The sequence below is a fragment of the Candoia aspera genome, chromosome 16, assembly GCF_035149785.1.
Source record: "Candoia aspera isolate rCanAsp1 chromosome 16, rCanAsp1.hap2, whole genome shotgun sequence".
NCBI lineage: Eukaryota > Metazoa > Chordata > Lepidosauria > Squamata > Boidae > Candoia > Candoia aspera.
This window is the reverse complement of record NC_086168.1, coordinates 10859516-10886920: the sequence shown is the minus strand read 5'-3', so window position 1 is coordinate 10886920 and position 27405 is coordinate 10859516. Positions and strand designations below refer to the sequence as shown.

The window sequence follows — 27405 nt, the reverse complement described above, 5'->3', positions numbered from 1 at the left end:
CAGCAAGGCCCCTCGAGCCGGAGGGACCAGGGATCGACGGTGGGAGAGAGATCCAGGAGAAGGTCACCCTGCTGGCCCTTTCTGCAAACGGCCCCAGGAGACTCTTTTCAAGTGGCCTGGGGCCCTCTGGCATGCCGGACCACAATTCCCATCAGCCCCAGCCAGCTTGTACCGCAGCTGGGCTGTAGCTGGCCGGGAATGGCAGGAGCAAAGGCTCGCGACACGCAGGGACCCACCGGTTAGAGGAGGCTGCTAAAGGCAGGGAGCCTCTGGGGGCTTGGAGCTCGTCTGCAGAACACTGCCTGCCAAAGACGCAGGCTACCTGAGGCAGGGTGGCAACGGAGCCAGCAGGAGGGGGAATTCTGGTGGGTCTTAATCGTTCTTCCACAATGGCATGAGAAGAAAGGGGTGACCCCCCCCACGCATACACCAGTCACCGAGTACAGGTAGTCCTCACTTAACAACAACAGGGACCAGAAAACTCGTGGTGTGGTCGTTAAGTGAATCACCACGTGACCAGACCCGATTTGACAACCATTTTTACGATGGTCATTAAGTGAATCACTGCTGTTGTTAAGCAAATCCAGCTTCCCCAATGGACTTTTTTGCCAGAAACTGGCAAAAACGGTCCCAAATCGCGATCACGTGACCTCGCCCTAACCGCAGGACACTGCAACTGGTTGCAAAGGCAAGCTGGCTGCCAAGTGCCCAAACTGTGATCACATGACTATGGGGGTGGTGTGATGTTTTATGACAGTCGTAAGCGTGAGAAGAGACTGTAAAGCACTTTTCCCGAGGCTGTCGCAACTTCGGACTTCCCTCCCGGATTCCTGGCCGAACTGCCCAGGCCGTTCGAATGACAGGTCACCGACGGCAGAAAGCGACCTGGACGGCGCTGAAAAGACGCTGGGTTGGTGAGGCCGAGGGCTGCCCCAGGCTCCAGGCCGAAAGGCAAAGTGGAGCGCTGGGCCTTGCAGGAATGGGCCCTGCTGCCCCCCCCCCGGGCTGGGGAGGCTCTGCCTCGGGAAGAGCACCATGGGAAAGCACTCCGGGCCAGCCTGGATCCTTCGGCCCTTCTGCGCCGCTCTGCTTCTGGAGACGCCCCCCCTCGTTCCCCAGAGAACCAATCTGCGGCTGTTACAGTTCCTGATAAGGGAACAATTAGATGAAAAAGATGCTATAAATTTCGCTCAGCGCTGCAAGCACGCAGCTGGGGAGGGGGGGCCAGCAAGCAAGGATGAGAGGGCTGACAAGGTTTGATTTAAAGGGAGGGTGGGAGTTTCAAGGCAGCTGAAACTCACACAGGTCAAGGATTCCCGAGGAAGACCGCGAAAGTGGGAGAGGCGAGGCAGATGTGCGCAGAGGGGGCAGTTAAGCCCCGCATCTCACAGCACCCCAGGAACCTCAAGGGTGCCTGGCTGGAGGTTCAGACGGTGGAATTCACATCTGGAAAGTGGCCGCCTTCCTTTATCTGGGTTTGGCATGGGGTAGGGGGACACTTGCAAGGCGGATCCTGGGGAGGGGGACCCTGGCGGGGGGGGAGAGGAGGGGAAGGGGAAATGCTCAGCCCGGCCTGGAAACCTTCTCACTCAGCCGCCACTGCCTGATAAGGAGAGCCGGTGGATTGGTCAGACCGAGCTGGAAAGGCAGATGGTATCTGGGGATGGAGGGGGACCCTGGCCTGATCTGCCCGGAGTGGCTCTTCAAACACAGCACCCCCCTCGTCCCACCCCACCCGCCCCATGAGGTCCTATTCCCGGCCTGATTCACGAGCCCCGGGGTCGCGGAGAGCAACCGCCCGCTATGCATCTCAGCTGGTGTCAGCCGTTTTGCCGGACAGGGCAAATTTATGCCCGAGAAAACAACCCTTGCCTGTGGCCCGGGTGGGGGTAGACGAAAGGTGCCTTGGGGTCACAATCCAGACCTTCACACCAGAAAGCCTGGGAAAGATGGGAGACGGGCAGGCAGGGAAGCAAGCAAGTGGCCCCGGATGCCTTCGCAGGATGCCAGCTAGTTGCCCTGGCTCTCTGCAAGGGGCCCGCTGCTCAGCAAAACCTTCCTCCCTGCCCCTCTCTGCAAAAGCCACATTCCCCCAACGATGCAAAGGGGGCAAACACCTTCCTCTGGGGTAGCGCTGCTGGACGGCATTTAAGAACTGGCCTCTGCCAACTCTGCCCCGTGCCCGAAGGGACGTGTGTTTGGGGACCGGCTGGTGTTTGAGCATCTGTCCCCAGCACGCACCAACAAGGCTGGATGAAACTGCTCTGCCCTACAAAACAGTTGTGTGTTTGTGGGGGCGGGGGGGACAAGTACTACAGCGCTGGAGCTGGATCCGGTGCTCCTTGGGACCGAAGGACAGAAATGGCCTCGCCTTCCTGCCAGGACGAGGAAGCGCCGCATGGCACCCCGTTTCCCGCAGATCTAGAGATGTTTCCCACCTGCCCGGTTGGGAGGGTGCCCACCCTGAGCTTCCACGCAGGGCCATTCTGCCAGAATTCGCTACAGGGGGATGCGGAAGGAAGGATGAGGCTGCCTGAACGGGTCTCAAGGCTCAGCAGGGGCTGGGGGCTGCCTGCTGCCACCGGATCAAGACAGAGAGTGTCCGCCAGAGTCTTTCTCCAGGCCCTCACCTGTGGAGCTCGTCGTCGGAGGGGGAGTACTTGGCGGTCACATCGGCCAGGTCCCCGAAGATCTGCCTGCTGTAGACGGTGAGGGAGGAGAGCAGGATCAGCTCCTGCCAGGTGGAGCTCAGCAGGCAGGTGTAGTCTTTGATGGAGAGGTCGCAGAAGAAGGGCAGCTTCTTGATCCAGGCGATCTGCCGGAAGAGCAACTCGTCCGCCAGCCGGCAGAGCAGGGCGAACAGCTCGGCCTGGGTCACCCGGTACCTGCAGGGACAGCCGGGGGCAGCCAAGGGGTTGGGGTGGGGCAGCCGAGCAGCGGCCAAAGCCTCCCCCAGTTGCTGAACTCTCCATCGGCGACCCCCTGGTCGCGCGGAAAAGGGCCCCCACTGCCTCGCCTGGCCCTCCCCAGGCCCAACCCGCCCCACTCCCTGGAATGCCCATCCCGCCCCCCCCCAGGCAGGAGTACGAGGCCAGCAGCACCATGGTCTAAAGAGCCCCCCTGCCCCTCTCCTCTCCTCGAAACCAGGGGGCCGGGAAGCAGCAGCCCCCTGCCCAGGCAGTCCTCCCAGGGGGCCCCGACTCTGCCCAAGGACCCCAGGGCCAGCGGGAGGAGAGTGGGCGCGCGCACTCACCCATCCTCAATCAGCATCGGGGTGCCCAGGGGCTCCAGGTCCTCCGCCGACACCAGCTGGCTGATGAGGAGGCCGTGGGACTGGGGGTCGAGGCTGCGGGGCTGCGGGGGGAGCAGGGCCGGGTGAGCCGGGCAGCTCAGAAGGTGCGGGAGGTACTGATAGGGGGTGGACACCGGCGTCCCCCCCACGTATTGATCCCTGAGAACAGTAAATCCGTTCAGCTCCGCAGACCTACTGGGAGAGGCAAAGCCGGGCTGAGAGAGGGGAGGGGGAGGCCCGTGTTCCTTGTCAATGCCGCCCCCCCACCCGCCCCAGAGGCTCGGCCACCCTCCCTGGAGCCCCACCTCGAAGACGGAGTCGAGACTGGGGAAGGCTGGTTGCTTTCGGACACCCCGTTGCTGGGCGAGCTGTTGTCGCTGTCTCCGTTGTTGCACCAGGAGAGGTTGGCCTCCCCTTCGAATTCCTGCCCAGACATGATCCGCTCGATCTCTTCCTCGGAGATCTGTCCCGGAGAAAGAGAACCAGCAAGGGAGAGGACGGTTTGATGGGTCGCTCGGCTTGGACGGTCGGGACCTGCCGCTTTGCGACCGAGGTTTTTCCTCTTGAGAGCCTGGGGGCCAGGGTTTCTCAACCATGGCAGCTTTAAGGTGGCCGGGGAATTCTGGGAGTTGAAGTCCACGCATCTTAAAGTTGCCGAGGTTGAGAAACACGGCTGGAGATGGAGGGTCTTGCTGTTTACCGTTCTCATGGGGGTGCGCAAGCCCCGAGGCCTTCGGTGCATCTGGAAAGTAGAAGGACCCTTGGCCCGTTTGGCCTGGTGCATGAAAAGGAAAAGGCACGGACCACGTTGCTGCTCTTACAGAAAGGACGGGCAGGAAACCCCTGCTCGGGATCCCTGTCAAGGAAGGGCAAACGCCCCACCACCAAAGGTCCTCGCTCTTCCCTTCCAAGCCGCTCTTTAAAAAGTGGCGTCATTCCTCACCGGGGGCGCTGAAGCGATCGGGCTGGACCACCTGTCCCCTTCCACTAGACGTCCCTGGGCAAGCCGGCCCATCTCTCATCCCTGCCCTTACTGGACGCTTCGGGGTCCAGAAACGACTCCCGCAATGGGGCCGCAATTGCCGGAAGATCTACGGAGAGCTTGGCAGGGCCTGAAAGGCGCACACTGGCTTAGGGGAGGCGGGAAGGGGAGACGCTGCCAGCAAGTCTTCCAAGCCAGCCAGGAACAGCTGAGCTGATGCACGGGGGTCCCCCGGTCCCAAAAGGGGGAGGTGGGGGTGGGGAGGCATGTCCCTTTGTATTGATAAAGGTGTCTCTGGAATTGCAGGCACAGCCCCCCAGGAAAACAGCAGGGGCATCTTCTTTCCTTGGGAAGCCCACCTTCCATCAGCCAAGCTACGCCAGGAAGGAGATGCTTGGTAGATTCCACCCCCCCTGCACACACACCGCCAGACTCCTTCAACAAATCTCAGCCCTATCAACATTCGGCCCTTGGGGCTGCCGGCAGATACCAGGGACCGACACTCAACCCTCCTCGCATCCAGCGAGTGACTCTCCAAGGGTGGCTGCCCCCCAGCCTGGCCGGCAGAGAAAAGGACCAGAAAGACGGCGGGGTGCTCACCTGAACGGGTCCGATGCTCTTGTTCCTGCCCCCGGGCATCCCGTCTTCACGGATGGCTGGAAGGGAAAGAAAAGGAGCTGGTCAGGAACTCTGCCCAGGTGCCCCAGCGTCTGCCAGTGGGCCTCTTCCTGTAGAAGCTAGGCAGGCAGGCCTACCTTTTTCCTTACCTGCTCTCGTATTAGGGACATTTTGGGTGGTTTTTAAATTGGTCTGGGCCTCATGCTAGATGCCTCAAGACCGCCTCCCCTTGGCTGCAGGTGTTGTATGAGCTCCTAAGCAGTAGGAGGCACTATATCACAAGTTTTGTGCTTGTTAGGACTCTTCAGGCAATGATGTCCTCCATACTAACGTTCTAACAGCCTCCTCCTGTCACCCAGGGCTACTGCGCGGACAGCAAAGGCCTGCCTTCCTCCTCATCCAATAAAGAGGGGCCTCCAGTGAAGACTGGCTGGCGAGAAAGCACCAAGGGCTACCTTCTGGGACTGAGAGCCCCGCCAACAGAATCAACCGAGAGTTCTGGGACAACTTGAGCTGCCCCAGAAGCTCGGCTGGGCCTGGTTTACACCAGATACGCTGCTCCCGGTGAGATTCGGGGGTCCAGGGATACCCTGGAAGCCCAGCCTGGCCCTTTCTCCACTGGAGAGGTTCTACACAACCACGGAACAGTCTTGAAGATGGAGCCTGCCTGAAGTACGAGATGGGAAAGGGCAGAGGAGGGAGGATGCAGGCAGGCAAGGATGTGCAGAGGGTGGACGGGAAGGAGGCGGAAGTGCAGTTCGCCAACGCCTGCTCAAACCTGATCAGCAGAGCCGGATCTGCACAGCTTAACCTCCTCCTCCTGGACAACAGCTTTCCCAGAAGCCCCTCTGGCCGGGGAGAATGGGTTGCCGGAGGGCTCTATGTTGGGGGCTGTGGGGGGAACGAGCTGGCTGTTTTCTGCTGGCTTGTTTGCCTGGACAGGACTGCAGCCACGGGAAAGGACTCCCGTTGCGGTCCTGGGCCACCACTGCTGGGCACAGACCTTTGGGCTCCCTCTGGTGGCCACACACCAGACCAGCTGCTGCCCCTCTTGGAAAACTTTGGTCTCCCGCTCTTCAGGTTGTCCGAAACAGATGGAAGGTGGACACCCAAGTGCCAACCGGACGCAGGCAAGAAAACGGCACATTTCTGAAGTGGGCAGCCATGGCCTGAAGGCCCTGTCCAGAACCTAGAGAGGAGCTTCTAAAGCTTCTCTGAAGCCACGTAGCTGGCCAAGGAGAAGCTAAATCCGAGCCAAACTGATCCTTAAGGGAGAATTCCACTGCTCAGCTTTGGTGACTCACCCATCCGCAGGATCTCCCCTTGGGCCGAGGCTCTACCCTTCCCTGATCTTCTCCCAGCACAGGCCCCTCCCCAGGCAGTTCCCGGAGTTTCAAAAGCCTCTGACGGGGACCGACAGTAGACTCCTCCGTCACTGGGCGGGAGAACCCTCCCCTGCTTGACGGCAGATTCAGTGCCAAAACAGAACCCGTTTTCTCGTGGCAGCCGAGGAATTCTAACAAGCTTTTTTCTGGGACAGCAGTCTCGTGGACGCAACGCCCCGGTGTCAGCTGGTCACCTCCAAACCATGTGAGCCACTCGGAAAGAGGGCAGTCCCTGCTTCCCACGAGAATTTCTCAGGCCCATCAGGAGAGGAGAGGGGTCCAAAGCTAGAAAATAAAGCATTGCTGGGGGCCTTCACTGGCACAGCCTAGGCCAAACCAAGCATGCCCAGTTCCACCTTCTGCCTGACTCCAACTAAATAAACTTCCAATTGATTACAGGGACACAAAATAAGCCTGTTTAATGTGCTGCTGGCGCACTCTATTTGGGAACAAATCCAGACTCCAAGTCTTATCTTTCTCTTCCTCTTCCTCCTCTTCCCCCTCTTCCAAAAACTTGGAAGAAGTTGACCGTGATCTCAAGTGTAACTGGAGCATTAGGTGCAGCATTACAAGGACCTGCGTCTGTGGGAGCGGGCAGCTATAATAAACCCAAATAAAGGAATGATTTGGGCTGCCCACGTCTGGAACTAATGACAGCCCAGCTACGAACAGTTCTCAAGCCCTAGGACGTGGCTCGAATCACGAAGAAGCCAAAATTGGTTATGATGCACCATTAGTGGAGTTAGAACGATGGTAAAGATGATGATGAAGGAAAACCGAGGCAAAAATGCATCGTTTTCCCATGCAAGGGGTCCCAGCCGGCATTTCTGAGTGGACACCAGAAGTTGTCTCTCTCTCTCTCTCCCCCTTCTAAGCAACAGGACCGTGAAGATGGACCACCACCCTTGCCCCGGACGCTAATGGAAGGAACCAGGGTGGGCAACCTCGAAAGACTGAAGGATGCCACGCAGCTTTCAGGTTTTTGCCGGCTAGCTAAAGAAACAGCTCCTTTGCGCCGCTTCTCAAGTTGCTGCCCCGTCCAACATGGCTCCACCAAGCTTTCGGGGCGGCTAAGCTCAGAAGACCCCAACCCAGTGCGCTTAAAGCGGCAAGCCAATTCTGCAGTGCAGCAGGAGGAAAGGCTGATCGGGAGGGGGACCCTTATTCACCTCGCCCCATCCCTGAAACCGAGTTTAGCCCCTTGCTAGCAAACAGCCACGGGCTTCCTTGGGAATTTTGCTTTGCTGGCCTATCTTCTGCTCCATCTCAGGGCAAGCCCTCACCCACAGACGACGACAGATGGGAGGGAACGTCCACAAGCTATGGCCCTCTGGAGGAGGCACGGCCGGAGGCCCCGGGGGGCCGCAATCCCAACCCAGCTGGGGAGCATCCGCGTTGTGGGCCGTGCTCAAGCCAGCAGTTGCATCCTTGCAGCTTCTAAGAGCAGAGGAAGATGCCCCAAATGGAAAGGGGTGGAGATCCAGCCGAGACAGTTGGCCACCAGCTTCTGTCCCGGGCGAGCGAACCTGCTTGGCACTGCCTCCCGTGGCGCCCAAGCAAGCAGGGCTGATCTAGGACTCGATTCCGCACTGGGTCCTGGGCCTTGACACTGCGCCGGTTCGGTGTGGACCGAGGAGACCCCCGCCCGCCCGCCCCTCCCCTGCCTGCCTCGTGGGTACCTTTCCGGTTCATCCCCATCTGGAGGCACTTGAGAAGGCGGCAATACTGGCATCTGTTGCGCTGCTTGCGGGACATGACGCAGTTCTTGTCACGGCTGCACCGGTAGACCCGCCTGTTGCAGATGCTGCGCTTGAAGAAGCCCTTGCAGCCCTCGCAGGAGATGATGCCGTAGTGCAGGCCCGTCGCTCGGTCCCCGCAGATCAGGCAGGTGCGCTGCTCCGCCCGGTCGTCTGTGGGAGGAAGGCGACGGCCGCCGCGTGAGGAAAGGGAAAGGGACCGGCCCGCCAGGGCGGGGGGCGGATGCCTTTGGAGAGCCGGGCCTGGAGGGGCTCAGAGCCCAGCCCTTTAAAGGGAGTTCCCGGGTCCAAACGCAGGGGAGACCCTGAAGGCGCAGAGGCAGAGGTGAGGTGGGGGCTGCCAAGCAGACAGAGGGAGCTTCACCCTGGAAGAACAAAAACACCGGGACCCAAGCCAGCTTCCGCAACTGTCGAAAGTGGGACGGGCCTCAGCTTCCTCGCCCAGAAGTGTGAACCCTGGTGGGTGTGAACGTTACTCCCTGCCACTTGGCTGCTGTTTCAAACTTGCAGCAGGACCCCAGCTGCAGGAGGACTCTTGAGATGTCTTTGAAGGAGGAATCTCAGGAGGCCTTTGGCGAGTGGGGCAATTAAACAAAACTGGCAGCCATCGGCTCCCCCGAGCTCCCCGCCGCCCAACTTAACAAGGCAGCCTTGGAGAGAAACGCGGAGGCAAAGCGCCTCACTCCCCCGAGGAGCAGAGCTGTCACCTTCCACTAAGCAAAGCCTTCCCATCCTTGCTGGGACAGAATGAGGCCGAGGCAGGGTTCTACCGGCCCCGGCGGGCATGCGCTAATTATGGCTGAGGCGGGGATGTCAAAACCCCGACTCACGTGCCCCGCAATGCATGCACGGGTGCCTGGAGCAAGCAACTTGGCACGCCAAGCCCCTGCCCTCACTATCCCGGATCCTTGGCTGACCCTGCTTCACAAGGGAGCTGGCTGGGGAGGGTGAGAATTGGTGGCCTTCCGTGGCTGCCGGGAAACCGTGGCAGGCTAAGACCGCAAAGTCCTTCCATGTGGCTTGGGGCACCCAAACCCAATTCCCGGGGCTGTTTTCAATGCCACCGAAGAGGCAGCCTGTTTGGTACAGAGGTGGGGGGAGAGGCTTGCCGGCAGCCCGTGGGGGTGGGGCCGCACTCTGCAATGGGGCGAGGAATCCAAAACTGAGCCTTTGGTTCAGCCAAAGGGGTGGTGGGACGTTTATTTCCCAAGAGTAAAAAGGTGCCCACAACAGACGGGCATTTTCAGCCAACCTGTTTATTGTAGTGGCCCAAAAACATGGGAGAAAGCCTAAGGTCACGGGGCTCCACCAAGTCCACCCTACTGCTCCTCCTCCTCCTGCCCAGGATCTTATCTCAAGCGCAGTTACTGTACAGATTTTACAGGCCCCCGCATTATCTTGGTCTTTAGTTATCTGATGGCCGGAGAAAAGAGATTAACAGGGCTCCTTGGGTGGGTTTTGAGTTTTCCGCAAACTCCTGGCTTCTCCCTCTCCCAATCAAAGCCACCAATCCTGGCCGGGGCGAGGAAGGATGTCGCTGGTTTAGGAAGGAGGGACCCAAAGGGCCGCGAAAGGGGAGGGGGTTGTGGCCAGGAAGATGCCCCTTGCTGAAAGTGTGAACTCCAGGGCCAGGCTGAACGCAGGGTTTTCTCCGCCTGACTCGAGGGGCCAACAAACGGAGGCATTGTTTGCGAGAGAAAGGCCTCAAGGGTTGGCAAGCCCTCCACCAGAGCAACTTGGGTGGAGAGACCCCCACCCAGGGCTTCCACGGGAACTGGCAACATGTTGAGGCTAGATTTCTAACTTGCTTCACTTGCCGCACTGTCCACCGATTTTGCTTTACTGGAGATGGAAACAGAGAGGGACGCCTCAAGAATTGTCATCTGGCCTTGGAATCGTCACAGAATAAATAGGCCGGCCGTGGGCTTTGCATCAGCTCTCTCCACCCACCTTCACATTGGGAAATGGCTGCTTTGAGGACAAGCTACGTAGAAAGACCAGCTGGCGAGATGGGGAAGGATCTTGGGATGGTCCTGTACTTAACCACCGCAAGTAGCCACTGGTTAACCCTGAATCAAGAAAGGGCTGCTGTGACTCTAGACCAGCGTTTCTCGACCTTGGCACCTTTAAGCTGTGCGGGCATCAATGGCTGGCTGGGGAATTCTGGGAGTTGAAGTCCACACATCTTAAAGTGGCCAAGGTTGAGAAACGCTGGCCTAGACTACCCAAAACTCCAGCCTCAGAGCCAACCCTTCCACCTTCATCACAAGTTGTACGAGTTTCCAGTTCAAATGCCTTTTCTCCACTGTTCAAACTTGGGTGAAAAATCCCGCTTGCAGAAATGTAGAGTTTGAGCCCAAGGTAATGGCTCCCTTTCTCGGCGTGTGCTAACTGCCCACAGGCCTTTCGTAACCACCACTTCTCCTGGCACCGTCGACCCGAATGAGATCAAGACTGCGGATTTATTTAAAGGGATGCCGGCTGGGATGGCAAGTGAAATTCATCAGCCTTGGCCCACGTAGCTGGGCACCCTAACACAACTGCAAGGGCCTAGGCACGAACATAAAGTATACAAAAGATTTTCATCGGAGATGTGTTAAGAACCGGATGTTAGAAAGCGCGTTGCACTTCCAGGAAACAGGAGGAGGTGAGAGGTAGGGGCTGAGATGATGGTGGCAGGGAAGGAAACTGGGGAAGCCAAGGCACACCCGTAGCCCACAGAGACGCCCCACAGTTTCTGCCCGCCAATAATCTTCCCCCTTTGGTGAAACCAAATTTCTTCACCATCTCCTATAGAGAGTATGCCTCACTCTTCAATCCTCCGTGGGGGCAACGTTTAGGGCCCCACCATGGATACACTGAACCGCAACGAACAGGGTGGGGAGTGCACAGGCGTTGGGGAAAATGACCTGTGCAACTGGAGCGTGTTTTCTACATGACTGCAGTTTAGGAAAAGGCTCAAAATACATTTATTTTCCCAGGCTGTTTTTGCCTTCGTGTGTTTTATCGGTTATTTTATTTGGGTGTTAACCACATTGGTGCTGCACCATACAAACTACCAAGGGTAGTTAAAGGAGTGGGTGGCATGCGCATTTTGCTTTAAAGGAGGATCAGACTTGGAGAACTGGGAAGGGAGGGAGGGAAGGAGAGAGGATGGATGGATGGATGGATGGAAGGAGAGGAGGTAGGGAGAGAGGGAGAAGGGGCCCTTACTGAAAGACCTCTTCTTGCGAACTGTTTTGGAAACTTATTGTTATTGTTTAGAAACACCAAAGATAAAATGCATCCCTATTAAACTATTACCAAGCAACCTTTGGAAAGACCATCAGGCGAGCCCGTTGAAGCCAAGAGCACCACGTGCTTCCCGTGAAAAATGCTTCTCCCCTCCAGCTCCCCAACGGCATCACTGCCAGGCCACGCAGGCTGGGAATGATGGGAGGAGAACTCCAATGGGCTGGGAAGGCTGCTGGGACTGAACAAGAGGTGTACACCCCGGTTTATGTGGGGCTAAGTGCGGGAGAGCCTCTTTCCCCTTTTGCCTGCCCCGGTGGTCCAGCAAGCCCCTTGGTGATCTTGGGCCCCAGCCCTCATCCTGGGGGAGGGGGAGGGAAGTGGGGGAGAGAGGAGCCTAAGACACAGACACACACAGACACACATGTGCAGCTTCCTGCTTGGTGAGCTACAAGGCCCCACTTGCTCTGGGGCCAGCCCCCCAGCCAAGGAGAAAGCCCACCGAGGATTAACCCCCTGCGCACCAAAGTGAGGCCTCTGCGGACGACTGGCAGAGGGAGCTGCAAATCTCAAGCGGACTGGATGGCGCTGCCAGGAATCCCCTTGGCTTTAGGGCGGAAAGGGAGCCGGTGGGCGCCCTGCAGAGGCTGGTAGGCAGGCTGTTTTGGGGGGCCTCTGCCCAGGAGCGCCAGCCCAAGGGAGTGGGAGGGAGCCTCTGCTGCAAACCCCCTCGCCCACCCAGTGGGAAAGGCAGGCAACAGGGCAAAACCACACACTTCGGGCGACTTCCAAATGTTCACACTCGCCAGGCCAGCCCTTCTCTGGCTGGGAAGAGGTTGCCCAGCTTGGGAGCTTGGCCCTTTGATCTCGGGTTTGGGGGTGGGCGAAGCGCCGGCCCTCCTTGGGGCCTGTTTGGGAAAGGCTCCCCCTTCCCTCCCTTTCATTTCCAGCTGGACCAAAGGCAGAGCAAGAAACAAGGCGCCCAGAGGAGAAATGTGGAGGGGGGGAGGTTCTGGGGGTGTCTTTTGCAGCAGGGGGAAAGAAGAAAGCAAAGCGAGGAGGGGGGAAGACGGGGGGGAGGACCGAAGACGCTCCAAGGCAGCCGGAAACCTCCAGCAGGGCCCAGGCACAAACAAAAGCAATTAATGCCACCCCCTCCTCCTCTTCCACCCCAGCTCCTCCCCAGGGTCCTGAACCAGGCAGGGGACCGACTCCCAGCGCAGGATTCGTTCACCTTTTCCCAAGTTTCCCACAGAGTTTGTGAACCTGCGTCCGAGAACGCAGGCGCCTGCTCGCACGGGGCTGGGCGCAGGGACGCCTGTACCGCCGGTCCCGCGACCCCACAGGAAGGCACCCACAAGTCTACCCCTCGCAGGTCGCCCCACAAACAAAAGCTGAATGGAAAGCAACTTCCTCCACACTGTCACACAGGGCAGAAAAACTGGCCACAAAGGAGAGCGAGGCAAAAACCTTTACCCCGCCATCACACCCACACACTCCAAAGGCCATCTGGGGAGCGCTCCGGCTGACAAACAATAGGCAAGCGTGGAGGCCCTGCGGGCCCAGCCGCCCCCTCCCCAACGCCCTCCGCCAGGGCCACCCCGGCCCACGCCTTTACCTTCCCATGTCTCCATTTCACGCTCCGCCACGTTGGCCGGGGGGCTCCGGAGCAGCCATGGGGGGCTCAGGGGCCGCAGCCTCGCTCCGCCTGCCCAGCGGCGCTCACTGCCCCGTGGCCATCAGGGATCCCTCGCCACCGCGCCGCTCCGGACACAGGGGCAGCTGCCCATCCTCCTTCGCAGGTCAGCTTACAGGCTGGTCACGTGACCCCAAAGTTCAAGCCCTAAGGTCACAACTTGTGGGGACTCCACAGAGGAGGAGGAGGAGGCGTGCCAGCGCACAGCACAACACCACGCAACCTGCCCTCCCGGCCGCGCTGCTCTTGCGCTCACAGCTGGCCTCCTTTGCGCCTGTGTGCAGGTGCTCTTGCGCATGGCCTCCCGGAGCATCCGTGGCGCCCCGGTTCCCAACAGAAGCTCTCCGGTTGCAGCCGGCCTGGGCCCCGCCGGCCCCCACGTGCCAAGGAGCAGCGTGCGCACTAAGCCCTCCTCTTCCGCCCCTCTGCACCCTCCAGTCCTAGCAGCCTTCCACAAAGGTGGTCTCCGGGTTGGACCTGGCCCCGCCGCCTCCCTGGCAGCAGGGCCCCAGGGCTGGGGCTGGGCAGAGCGCGGGAGCGCTGGGCCAAGACGGCCAGAGGGGAGAGCCCCCACGAAGCACTGGGCCACAGAGGAGGACAGAGGGACCTGTTCAGATCCTGCAGGAACCCAGGAGGGTCCTCATTCCTCCCGCTGAGCCGAATCACGGCAACACCCCCAGCATCCCTCCCCACAAATCAAGCCGGAAGGGGGGCCGGTAGCAGTAATTTATCAGGGAGGCAGCCCTGCCGTTGGATGGCCAGTATTTGCTAAGCTACCCAAGGGGACCCGGAGCTTCTCTTGCGAGGTGGGCCTCAACACCCAAGGCTGAACACACCACAAGGAACGCCTGCTTCTCCTGCTTTCAATGCGGGGAAAACAGGGGGGAGGGAGGGAGGGAGGGGGCAGCAGCCTGGGAAAGGGGTCCCAGAGTCTACCCGGCTTTGTGCAGTCCAAGAGAGGGACATCTGCCCTTGCAGGTCTGCAGAGCTCCATTTGTTTAATCCAAATCTTAATCCAAACTAACGATCAGGGGCTCCCTGGACATCACCAAGAATGGAAAATAATCGTACGATCAGCAGCTGCCTGGAAAGGGATGCTGAGCACCAGCCCCACATTACATCGAACAGCCTGTATTTGGTGGGAGAACCGGCTAGGATTTGGCTTCCTTTGGCCAAGAAACAGGGGTACCCCCCCCAACTCCCTGGCCCACAGAACAGAAATGGATAACAAAGCCCATGTGCTCAATCCGCTCTGTCAGAGGAAGCCGGTCCTCCGGCTGGCCGGCCGGCAGGTGGCCTCAGTGAACGGTGCAAGACCAGCCCTTGGAATGGAAGTGGCCAGCCATCCCAAAGGGGCTTCGGAGGAAGAGGCCAGCTGAGATGCCATCTTTCCAAAGCCAGGCAATCCAGAGCCTTCCTCAGCTAAAACTGCTTTCACACAGGGATGCCACAGAGCCTAAGAACCACAGCCAAGAGGATCCCACGGGACAGGAGTGGGTGAGGAATCCCCAGTCTAGCTTGTCCTGCTGATCTGAGAGTCAGGCAATGCCAAACACGTCCGTAGGTGGACGATGCCCCGGCACAAAGCCCTTGGCTACCTTTTCCTAGGAGGAAGGACCCCCAAATGGCAGAGGCGGCATTTCGGAAGCTGAGCAGTGTGGTTTTCAAAGTCACGTTCACCCTTACCTGCCCCCCCCCAACTCTTTCCTGGGCCATCAAATTCTGTTACATCAAGCCAGCATTTCAGAGTGCCCCCTCTGGTCAAATCCTGCGTGTTTTCTCAACACTCCCCCACCCTCTCAGCTTCTGCCACTTTGCATTAACACTTCTCCTCTTGGCCCGCCTGCAGAAAATCGCAGCCTTTGATGTGCAAGAACAATCCATTTGTCCTGCTCTAATTACTTTCTGGAGGAGCATCTCGAGCCCAGCCCTCCCGTCTTCCTGCTAATTTTTACAGGTACACACATGTGCACGGTTTTTACGTAGGCACCCAGGCACGCTCTGGGCTCCTCCAGGAAGCGGCCGAATTCAGAGCAGATGCTTCTGGAGAGATGTGTGCCGATCCCCAAGCTGCCTCTTCTCATCTTGATAGGACCACATCCCTAGAGATTTTGAGAAGGCGCTGACACTAACCCTCCAAAGCCAACTTCGGCCCGCCTTTGCGCTTGTTGAGAACCCAAACACCTTCACAAGAGGACAGGCGTCATTCCAAGCAGGGATCTCTGACTGGTGATGGTCAAGCCAGAGCAACCACTCCCATCCACCCCACCCCCACTGTCGTGCTCGCCTACCATTAAGCAACCTCCTGGTTCAATCTTAAGAGCAAATGGAGTGAGGGGTGCTCGGATCCAGCTCCTTGGTGAGGGAAGACCCTCTCCCTGCTGCCCTCACCTCAATTCTCAGAGGACTGGTTTTTGGTACCTGGGAGGACCATTTGTGAAGCAGCAAAAAACCAGCATGGAGGTCCTCCATGGCAGCCCTACTGGGATCCAAGAAGAACAGGGGCGTCAGAGGCTCCGATGTCGGGATCCCAAGGCTGGCGTGTCAAGAGAGTATGGCTGCCAGTCTGGAATTCTGAAGGCTGAGTCGGGGACCAGGGAAGGGCCTCGGCACCACGCCGGAAGAGGCGCTCGTGATTTCGTGGCCCTTCCTTCCTTGCCTTCTGGTCAGCCCAAGATACCCTCTACCCCAGGACAGGACAGAGAGGGGCGGTCAAACAGTGACACGTAGGCTCTTCGTCCCTGGCTGTAACACCACCTTGCCTTCAAACTAGGTTATCTCTTGACACCGAGGTTTAGGAGGAGGAGTTAGGCCTCTGGTGACCTTCTGTTCCATCCATGCGCGCCTTCCCTTTAAATTACATCCTCTCTGGTTTAGCTGGCTGAGCTGCATTTCAGCTCAATGACCCACTTTCCTGCTGCCGAGCAACAGAGGCCCTGATGAGGCAAGCACTGCTCTGTGGACCCTCACTCCCCTTAGGAAGGTAAATGGAGGGACATCCCCCCCACCCCTGGTACGCGCAAGAGGCAATTGCGGAGTCCAGGGCACGGCCGCTGGAAGGCTGCCAACCTGCCACACTGCGCCAAGGCAGAAAAGGTTCTCAAAATACCAAGGGCTTAGCCCAGAGTTGTCCGGGTAATGGTTGCCTTGCATGGAGAGAGACCCACAGACTGATATGCTCCTTTGCAAATTTCCACAGCGCCTGGTTTCTGACATCAAGAGATACGCCAAGCAACTCGTCCTGTATTTTTGCATTAGGGGCTTGGTGTGTTGGGGAAGCTTAAATACGGAAGCGGCATGCTTCCTTCTGCGCTTGAGAAAGACTGGCTTCTGAGCCCCAAAGCTGAAAACAGGGAGACTCCAGACCAGCGTTTCTCAACCTTGGCAGCTTTAAGGTGGGTGGACTTCAACTCCCAGAATTCCCCAGCCCAGCCTAGCTGGGCTGGGGAATTCTGGGAGTTGAAGTCCACCCACCTTAAAGCTGCCAAGGTTGAGAAACACTGCTCCAGACAGCCAACATTATCCTTGCAGATTAAAGTCGTACAGATCATAGAAACAGGATCCTGGCAATGCCACAGAGACCTGCAAGTGCAGACTGGGGCATTTTATTTTATTTTTAAAAAAAGGGCTCCATTTTTGCTGACCCAGGGTACTTGCGGGTACAGCTGCGTGCTTTTTTCGTGGCTGTGGCAGGCATCAGCCAGACAGCCCCCGACTCACGTGCGTTCACCAAACTGCTCATCAGAAATGGTGCCCTCAACGAGATCTTCAGAGAAGGAACTTTCAGTGGTATCTCTCTGAAAGTGGCCCGGCAGGAAGACTTCATGAACCGTCTGTCCTTCCCCTGTCCGGGAGATGGTGACGTCCTACGAAGATCATCTGCCAAAGCCAAAACTGTGGACTTCATGGTTGGAGTCCAACATATAGACAGACCCACCTGGAGAAGACAGGATCCTACGCTTCGGCCCCACCTGAACAACTCACAGCAGAAACATCCTTGCCTTAGAGCAAGAGGCGAAGAACAATTTTAAGGCAACAAAAATCTGTTTCTGCAAGAGAATGGCAGCACGCTCCAGAGGACTTAACTCTGAAGGGAAGAGATGAGAAATGGAACAAACTAACAGAAGGAAAAGTCCACCTCCCATTACCGAAGCACGGACATTTGGCTTTTAAGCAAACCAGTTCCTTCGTTATTTCAGCAGCTTAAGGGAACACCCTCCCTTAAAAAGAAGGGAAAGGTACTGGCTACCGAAAGCGCCTTCTCCAGCCAAACTGAGGCAGGCAGAAATCCCAAGTCCTGTCCTCAGGCTCCTCGTTCACACTCCAAGGGGGACTGTGAAGGACCCCAACTTGGCCATCTGGTAGAAAGTTTGAGGACAACGTTTGAAAGGCTTCTTGCGAACTCAAGTGAACAAGGCAATTGCTGCACTCAACACACCTTTCCCTGGGGTTTCAAGAGATGAATACAGTCCCACCAGAATGGACCAGCAGCATCTGATGCAAGTGGCAGAGACCAAGAGTCACTGCTCAAACAGAAGAGCATCCAGGAACAGGCCACCTTACTCGGGGTTCCAGGATGGAATAAAAGTGGGCTCCCAACGCATTAAAAATGCACAGTCGTGTGCCCAACAGCGAACTTGGATTTGCACCCTCATGCATTTTCTGGTCGAAAGGGGTTGGATTCCGCATCGTGACCAAAGGGGAGGACCCACCCCTCAAAGCCCTTTCTTCACGCTTCAATGATTCGGTCTCGTTTGCAAAATTTCACTTGAACGCATGCAACCGCAGTGTCCGTCCGGTCAGGGGGAGAGAAATCTCCACCGACCTCCAGAAGCTGCTTAGTTCTGGGAGCATCTTCCAGCCTTGGCAAAGGACTGGGGGAAGGCGTTTGGCTGCCCTTGGGGAGGGAATGGGAGAGACAGGTGTCACGGCTCAGACGGGCCAGGCCCAGCTAACAAAACAGGCGCGGGAGCTCCCCCCCCCCCCCCCCGCCGCCCTGACTTATCCGGCAAAGACAATGAGACACCCCACCAGCCAGCCAGCCGAATTGCAGCCTCCGAACAGTCACATTTTAGCACTCGGCCTCTGGCCCAATCAGAAGACGCACTCCGGCACTGCCTCGGCTCAGCAAATCGGCGCCTTTCCTACCCCGCGCATGACGGGCTTTGCTTCTGTCCATCATCTGGGTCATATATAGTTCAATTCAAGTGGAGCAGACAGGACTGGGAAGAACGCTGGAGTGCACAATCGTCTGTCTGGCCTGCCTGCCGCTGAGCGCACAGACGCCAGCTAGGGACAGACCCGTGGCTGGGTTTCTCGAGGGGGTCCCGGCCCCAGATCTTCCCCCCGACAGCAGGATCTCCGCCTTCCTGCTGGGCAGGGCTGCGAGGAAGGATCTCTCCCGCCCTTGACCCTCACCCGGTCCTGCACCACCTGCAACTCTGGGAGGAACAAGACGATCCGGTGGCCGAAAACAGAATGGCGGGCGTTCTGAGCAGGGTTCGGGCCGCCTCCGTTCCCCCCGGCCAGGTAAGCATTTTATCCACCCCTTGGCTCTCGCTCTGAGCTAAATGGGGCTTGGGGAGCGCTGAGCACCCGGTGTCCCTCTGCGTGCCACCGAACACTGTCAGCGCGTTTTCTTCTGGACCCACTTCTGCACGTGCTCCTTTGTTCTCCAGAACAGAAGCTTTTTATATACTTCTCATAATACGAGCCAGCTGGAGGGAGGCACAAATGGAGGGAAGGGTCGGAGGAAGTCCCAACGCGCCGCCCTGGGCATGCAGCTCGCCTCTCTCGGAGCTGGTGAAAGGGCTGAGGGGGCTCTTTAAGAGGAGTCTGGGCTGGGCTGAAGTTGGTGGGTTGGGAAATAGAGAGAGAGAGAGAGAGAGAGGGAGAACTCCGTGGAAATGCTCGAGAGGGATGCAGCCAAACACGGATAGCCTGAAGGGCGAGTGAAAGCCCATCGAGAGAGGGATGAACTGAGCCAGCCGCCGACGGACAAAGGCAGGAGAAAAAACCAGACAATCCAGGTCGCCCCGCGGCCGGCCCTGGACCAGACAGGTCAGCCAGCTGCTGCGCAGGGGGGCGGGGGCGGGCGAGGCACCCGTGCTCCCAGCCGCCACCGACCGGCTTTGGAACCTGCCAGCCATTTTCCCCCAGCTGCGCGGGGGCTTTGTGCTGTCTAAAGGAATGTGCTGCTCAAACGGTTATTTTCGGGGCTGGGGCCGACCTGGAGGAGACAGGAGGGGAGGAGGAAAGGGGGAAGATTCACGGGCTGGGAACAGGAAGTGCCCCCATGCGGGCTGGCTGGCTCCCCCCATCCTCCCCCGCCCCACCAGGCGCGCCTGCTTTTGTCCAACTCCCCGTAATCCACGCACTGCTGCTTAGAAAGCTGTTGGGAGTTTTCAGATGGAGAGAAAAGGCATAAAAGGACTCCCCCCCCCCCACTGGCCTACCTGTGATTTCGTGGGCAGAGTGGGCAGCCGGCATGCCCAGCTTCTTCAAAGCTGAAGAATCAACATCCCCTTCGGGCCAAAGGGGGAGAAGGGGACCCAATTTCAGAAGGGTCCCCAAAGAGACTCCTCACCAAGCCAGCAGCTTGACTGGGGCACGATCTCTCTGTGGGCAAGTCGGGGGCCTGGGGCGGGATGGACCCCGTTACAGGTGACTGAATTCAACCCCTGGGTCGCCACGTGGTCGGCCTCTTTTTTCCCCTCTCCCTTTAATACCACCTCTGAGAACACCGGGTGGAAAACCCGTCTGCCTGCTTTCCCTCTGCCAACGGTGCCCGTTGCTTCCCTTGTGGGACATCGGAACGGGCCCCCCAAAAAGACCACCGCTGTCTTCGTGGGTGCGGCAGGTGCAAAACCCAAGGGTGAGACGGTGCTTTGCTTTGGGTAGAAACAGGCAGCATCCGCGGAGGGCGGCCTTGGCAGGAAAAGTGGCGCGTTTAAATGCTTGCTCTTTGGGGCAGCTGGGCACAAACTATGGAAGCGGGCAAAGAGTATAGTAGCATATGAACTGCCATGGCCGGACAACCCCTTATTCCCAGCAGATAACTCCTTCCCCACAAATTAATTAATTAATTCATTCATTCATTCATTGTTCTATTAAGGAATATTGTCCCCACTAACAGTCACCTCCACCGTGTTTTTTACTCAACCCAAATCTTCGCTCTTCATTTTATGCCAACATTCGCAGCAATCCACTTCCGCCGCTGATCTTCCTTGCAACTGAGCTTCGGCCAAATCTAAGCCGAGCCGCCCCTAGCCCCCCCCCCCACCGCCAGGCTGCTCCAGTGCCACCCTTCCAAACACACCCAAATGTTTTTTTAAAAATTGCTTTTTGAAAAAAGCATGCTCGGCTCCACCCCCCCTATATTAGACAGGGCTTGGGTGCAAATTCAGAAAACCGTCTACAAAGCCGGTCTGCTAAATTCTGGGAGAACGATGGTACAAAGCGTGGCAGAAGCGAAACGCCGGCCCTGGTGAAGGCTGCCTGGCGTGCCGTCCGGCCCCTGAATTGGACGGGGGTTACGCGCCTGGCCGTTGGAGCGAGTCCATTCATATCGCCAGCTACCTGGATTTGAATAGAATCCAGACAGCCATCATTTCAGCTCAGCCACTCTCTGGCCCACCGGACAATGGAGATTTGTTAGTTCTCAGGCACGGGCCGTGACACACAAAGGGCACAGGGGAGGCAGGGACGGGGCTTGGCAGACAGGAAATTGCAGCTGGGGAGCCTTCCCTCGATGCCCCCGTGCCTCCAAGGCAGCGCTGTCGCCCACAGCCAAGAGGATCAAGAGCTTTATGGCCACCCCGCCAGCGGCAGAAGGCCCGTCGCCAACGTCAGCCGTCCCTCCGAAGCGGGCCACGGTTTACAGTGGGCAAAGAGAACACAACATCCAAACCAGGGAAGAGTGTAACAGCACTGGCATGTGGGCCCCGTTGCAGCTCCATGCAAGAAGCCCCCGGCTCTGGGTCTGTCCTTCTTCCCCCCCCCCCCCCCAAGGTCCAGCTCTGTCTCCTGGGTAGCTAAAATACCCAGCTTAACCAACAGGGCAAGCAGGGCCTTTGCCTGTTGGGGCCCTGATGGTGGCCCATGGGCCTCCATCCGAGATATTAAGAGCCCACCGGGGGATGTAAGCAGTTGGCGGAATTCTCCTATCATCATCACCACCACCACCACCACCTCCACCATCCTCTTTGTACAACCAGCATCTCCCACCAGTGAAACTTTGCACCCCAGACTTCAAGCAGATCGGGACCAGGACAACTTTTCGCCTCCCTCAAACTGGTCTGGTCGGAAAGGTCGCTTAATCTGTGGACTTTACATCCGGACAGCGACCGTCTCCTCGGGTCTGGGGGCGGCTCTCCTATCTTCACAGCAGCAGCTTCCAGGGACGGGCTTTGACCATTGGAGACACCAGAGGTCGTCTGGCTTTAAAGGCAGCATGGCAAAATCTTGCTCGGGGTAAAGGAATCCCCATAGCAAGCCCTTTTCTAGGGCCATTTTCGGTTCCTGCATTGGGGATGCTTAAACGCAAGAGATGGAGCCGTTCGGAGAGGGGCCTCTGCCTTGAAAATAGAAGGGAGACTCAACCAGAAGCCGCCTCCATGCTTCACAAACGCACGGGCAACCTTATTGACCAAGCCAGGCCGAGCACAGGCGGCGAGGGTAGTTACTTCATTGATGCGCTCTTGCAGACAAGGCTCCAAGTGCCTTGTTTGCCAAGAGCTGCCCGAACAACTCCCGTTTGCCAAGGCCTGCCAGGTACAACTCTGCTCCTCCCCAGAATCCTGGAAAGAAGAGGTCCCCCATCATGTGTCTGTCAAAACCAAGACGTTTTGCGTTTTGGACCTTTCCGAAAGAAAGGCAAGCGAGAAATCCACTCCGCTCTTTCCCCAGCACCACACCTGGTGGCCAAGGGAGCAGGTGGCCTCTGGTTGGGACTCCCATCACATCAGGCCCCCAGTCAACTAAGCCCAGCACCATGGCTGGGCTGTGTCATCTCGGACTGAAAGAGCTGCTTGGCAAAGGCTGCAAGCCACAGCCTGCATCCTACCCAAGACAAAAGCATAGATTTACGAGGACCAGGTGAGCCACGCACGGAAGTGGTCTAGATCTGGCCTTCAGGGAGATCGGTTTGGCGTTCCGAGCTATGGAATACCAACTATGTGACCTGATCCAGCCGAGCAAGCTTTTGGGTTGACAAACAGCCTCGTCAGCCCTGCCTGGTTCCGCGCACTCCAAGTTAAAAGCAGCGGAGAGGGTGAAGCTCACTTGAAGGAGCTTCCAACTGTGTGAGGACCTCCTGGGCCCAAACTTCTTTTCTATGACCGCTTTCCACGTTGTTGCTCTCATATGCCCGGTGAGGACCTTTCTACAATTTCTAACCCCCAGACAGATAAACTGCACAAGGAGCCTTCCTTTCCGCTCAACTTTTACATGTCCTTATATAAGATTACAAATTGGCCTGGCATCAAGCAGCTAAGCCCGACGCGTGCTAGAAAAACCTGGCAGGAAATTTCAGCTTTCACCATTAGAATAATGACGTCACCACCACCACCACCACCACCACCACCACCACCACCACCACCACCAGAGGTTCTGAAAAGATTTCTATCGTGCAGCCTTTGGTTTCCCTTTCCGTTCAGTGAATATTAAGGTCAATTAGGAATAATGTAAGGCGAGAGCTCACCAAGCAGATTAGACATCCCCAAATGCTCGGGACCAGGCCAAGCTCGTCTGTCACTGTGACCTAGATTTCAGCAGAACCTGTTTCGTTTGCTTTACTGAACATTCCAGCGCAGCAGCCTCTCCATGTCCCTCCCCAGCACAGGGTTTCTCAGGCAAAATAATTGACATTTCTGAGGTCAGAAATCAACAACAAAGCACTCCGAAAACATGCAGAAAGGGTCCTGTTTTCTCCCCAGAGCGAGTGCAAAACAACAGGTCAACCTTCTTCAAACGAGAACGTTCGTTCCCAGAATTTCCACCCAACTTGGCCCTTGGCCATGCTGGCTGTGCATTCTGGGAAGTGCAGTTCCACATCTGGAGTCCATCAGTAAGGGAAGGGTGGAGCATCGTCGCACAAGCTGTGGAACTGAGCGTGCACCCAGGGGTGGGGGTGTGACACAGCAAGGTCTCTTCCCTGTTTGTCGACGCTCAAGCTTGCCAGAATTTGGCAAAGCAAGAGGGTCAAAACCCCAGACTTCAAATCCCAAGTTCTAAGGACTAGACAATAACTTGGCACTTTTGAAGCAAGGTGAATAAAACACCATCAAAAGGAGCCCCAAGGCTATATTATGGAGACAGAGATAATCAGTCTGGCCACTTCCAGCCATAATCCCTAGCCAGCTGGCCAAGAGGCAGCTGCGCCACAAAACTTCCTGGGGGGTCAGGCTGCCACTCTCAGCAATGAGCCGCTTCCTCTTTAGCAAGCCACAACATGCATAGCTAGTGACCCTCACGGGAGGGCAACATCTGTTATCGTCCCAGTTTCTGCCTATCTGATTTACTAACAGCTGTATCTTCTCGCAGAAAGACCCTTTTGAGATGGAGATATTCTGAAGACTCAAAGATGTGCAGAAGAAAGCCAGATGAGTTGCGGATGATCAGAGGATACCTCAGAACTCAGCCCAGAGGAGGACTTCTGCTGTTGGATGGACCGCCCTTTGGCTGCACCGACTGGGGAAGCAGACGCTGGAAAGGCGGTCTGCAGAAACAGGGACACATTGGAATATTCACAAACTGTGGAAAGCTGGATCCTCTCCACCTTGCTAAGCAAAACCAAGGAAGAAAGATCCTAAGAAGATCGACAGCAGTGGACAACCCCCGCCTTCTTTGTTCCTCTGCAGCCCGAAATCCTGATCGCAATCGGCTTCCAACTCATTTTCTTTTCAACTTGGGCCCGAAGCAGCAGTCCGCCTTTCCTCACAAGGAGAGCTTTTTCCAAGGAAAGCCCTTGGGGACACAGTGCTATGGTGACCCCATCAAAGCTAGCACCAAGAGGTTAGTCCTCCTGGTTAAGGAAGGTGAACATGTGGTGTGGGAAGCGTGGCTTTATGAGACAGGATGCCCCTCCAAAGCCTTTGCACAACCAACTGAACCATCAAACGTCCCAAGCACAACTGAAGAGTCACCTGTATGGGAAGCCACCTGAGAAACAGCTGAGCCACAGGACCCAAGAAAGTCTTTTGGAAAATTCTCCGCTTTCACTGATTCCCATTGGAATCTGGGGGCAGGTTCTGGCTTCCCTGGAGTAGGAGACCACTAATACACTTTCTAAGGTGGGAGAACTCTGTGAGGTTCAACTAGGCTGCCGATCTCCCTTCTTCCTCTCCCTTGCAGAAGACCTTTGGGGCTTCTAGTGGGGAGTGGGGGGCAAGCCCTTTACAGCCCCCAATGAACCAGCCTCCTTTTGAGAGCGAGACACTGATCTCCTTGGAATTTCCAAGTTTCAGAAGCACACGAATTCTCAGAACACAGAGGCAAAGTGCTTTTGTGCCACGTAGAAACTCAACGGCCCAGCAAGGTCAAGACTGCAGACAGAGCGAAGAGAGTCACGTGGGCCTGGCAAAGGGGGATGAGTTTCTAGGTAGGAGGAAAAAAGGTAGGGTCTGGCCCCTTGCTTACACCCCTTCCTCAAAATTTTTGAAGAGCATTTACTACACAAATAAAATTGGTCAAGCTCACAGTAAGCTAGGATAAAATTACTGCACCGTGATTTTTTAGAACAAACGCATACCAAGAAATCCAATAAATGAATGTCTGGAGCAAGCGCTTAGAGCAGCATCTCTCAACCTTGACAACTTGAAGATGTGTGGACTTCAACTCCCAGAATTCCCCAGCCAGCCATGCTGGCTGGGGAATTCTGGGAGTTGAAATCCACACATCTTCAAGCTGCTAAGATTGAGAAATGCTGGTTTAGAGACTGGGTCCTGAGAACTCTCTGTGCTGTGTCCTCTTTCAAATGTAACCCCTCAAAAAAAACAAAAAACCTGAAAGACCACTAAAAATAAAAAAAAAATTTTAAAAAACCCTCCCAGGGAAAGCACATAAATGGAATGAAGAAGGCACTTTTAGTGGTGAGCGTTGCTTTGTTTTGTCCTGGATTTGTTTTGCAGAAAGCTGCGTAAGTAACGCAATAAATGCACGTTAGTGCCTTGTTATTCTGGTCCTAGCAAAATCCCCCAGCAGTTCCTCCCCCCTAACTGAAGGAGGGGGGAAAACCCATGCTCTGAAGTGGTTTTCAAACCAGGAACGCACAAAGGACACCCCTGCTTCCATGCAATCTGCCTTCAGCTCCTTGGAGACCCCTGGACTACCGTATGTGCCGAACAAATGTTTTTACTACCATTAGCGCATCACTGCTTTCTGCATGTTTGGGACGTGCCAAAACTGTTTGAGTGCGCGGTGTCCGCATGGAACAGGCGCAGCCTTTTGAACCGACTATTTCTTGGCGCTCTCCTTCTTCAGAGGGGGTGCCTTCTAGACCTGCGGGGCAGCAAGCTGGCTGAGGACCATGGGATTTGTGAGTGGCTTGGAGAGAGCTGAGTTCCGCTTGGCGACAGCAGGTCTAGGACCCTCGATGCAGAAGTCTTTTGTGGCCGGTGCCTGAAAAACCCACCTCCAGCTCAGAATCAGCAACAGCGCTTGGGCTCGGAAGCTGAGCAAGACTGGGTCAAGCCAGGTTGGATTGTTATCTGGCTGGGAGACCCAGCTGGGCACGTGAGGATTATGGGCTAGACCAGGGAGCCATCCCGGAGCAAGGAATGGCAAGTGCTTCCAACTTGCTTCCAAGGAAACATCTCTGGGAAGTCTGCAGGAGTCAAGCTTGGCTTGAAGGCAACCAATCGCATCCCCTTTCCAACTGACACTGAGGTATGTGCTATCCTATACTGGTTAAGTCGCACGCACATGCGCACCCACCGAATCCCCACACTGACTGGCTGTGAGCCAGGCAATCTGGTTCTCATTTCCACGGATCCAGGTCCTAAAATAAAGTTCTCCTTTGTCCTTCTCCCGGGCCAATCTGATTAAGACGGGCTGTTAGAATATGGCATTTAAGGGAGTGGTTTTTAAAACATCCAAAATGAGAGAGTTGGCAAGGAAGCTGGCAAACGATGGCACCCACAAAGCCAGCAGATTATACAGCACATCGTCCCTTCGGCAGGAACTCTGCACAGGGCTAGTGCAAACAGGGATCAGCCGGTATGCGTGTATGAGTGGGCCGTCCTTGCTTTTTCATGCCGCCTGGCTCCTGGACCCAGTCATGGCTGTTTGCACAAGGGGTCTCTGGCCCACTGTCCTTGCGTCCCACGGCTGGTTCTGAGGCGCCAACCTGCCCCTTCTGAACAAGAGGAGGCAAAAAAAGAAAGCCGAGGGAGACCTGCACAACTGGCATGGAAAGAGCTGCCTGGTGACCACAGTTTTCCACCATCTTAACCCCAGCTCCCATTGCTAGGAAACGCTTTAACCCCCTTTTTAAATCTTAATCTAGAGGAGCGAGTCCACTTCTTCATGGCCGAGATCTGAGCTGAGATTGTTCTGGGGAGCCAAGAGCCAGACTGAGCAAGGAAGCGATGCCAAGAGGGTGGAGGGTGGGAGTCCACCCCAGCTGTTGTTATTAAAGCTACTGTGCATTGCTGGGAGACAGGAGATGGTGGCAAAAAGGCTTGGGTTCCACAATTTGAACCAGGACCTCTTCTTGATACTTGCTAACACACCCACCCACAAGGCTGGCGCCTTCTAGCTTCACATGCCAGGGGCCAACAGGGGCTACGAAACAGAGGATCCAGCCCTTCTACCCCTGAACCTCTGCAGATAGCATTTTCTTGTGGAATTCCATGTAGCGAGAATGAACGACTGGGACCTTTCTAAGACGGCGAAACACATTCAGAGTGGCCAGCCCGGCCTTGCCTCGGATCCCTCTTCCCGACTGATCACTGGCGCACGGCCTCACTCTTGCCCAAAGCTTTTGGCACGATCAGCACCAAGAGGGAGTTGCCCTTCCTTGCAATCTCCTGATGGAGCCATCATGATGGTTTTCCAGCTAACTCCACATATCTCTGTTTGGTGAATTCAAGTGACTGCAGAGCAAGGGAAAAGTCAGGTCTGGCCACTGAGGAGGGCGTGAAATCAGAAAGGTGAAAAGCTGGGAGAAGAAAAGGGGTAGACTTCCAGAAAGAGGGAAAAATAATGAAATGAGGAGAGGCATCAGTCCTTCAGATCTACAGGCTTTATGTCCCAGGCTTATCTGGTGATGTCTTCTGGGATACTCTAAATGACAAGAACCCTTCCATGTGAGAATTGCTCAGCACCCAACCATACTGTTAGGACAATGTGGGGCTTCAAAACCTACTGGTTTGGCTTCTAACAAATGGGAGTTCAATGCTGCCTACAGATGCAACATGCTGCCTCTAATCAGCTCCATTTTATTT

At 56.6% G+C, this 27405-nt stretch overlaps 1 protein-coding gene across 3 annotated transcripts in view; it reads right to left on the bottom strand.

Moving 5' to 3' along the window:
• Positions 1–27405, bottom strand: part of NR6A1 (nuclear receptor subfamily 6 group A member 1) — a 111933-nt gene that overhangs the window by 70943 nt on the left and 13585 nt on the right. For 2 of the 3 annotated variants that reach the window (XM_063316187.1, XM_063316189.1), the window contains 5 exons: positions 7957–8187; positions 4875–4930; positions 3598–3755; positions 3254–3487; positions 2631–2885 (listed from right to left, as the gene is read on the bottom strand). In XM_063316187.1, coding sequence (XP_063172257.1) covers positions 2631–2885; positions 3254–3487; positions 3598–3755; positions 4875–4930; positions 7957–8187 — 934 coding nt within the window. The remainder of the gene's footprint in view (positions 1–2630; positions 2886–3253; positions 3488–3597; positions 3756–4874; positions 4931–7956; positions 8188–27405) is intronic. The other variant, XM_063316188.1, reaches the window with a different exon arrangement.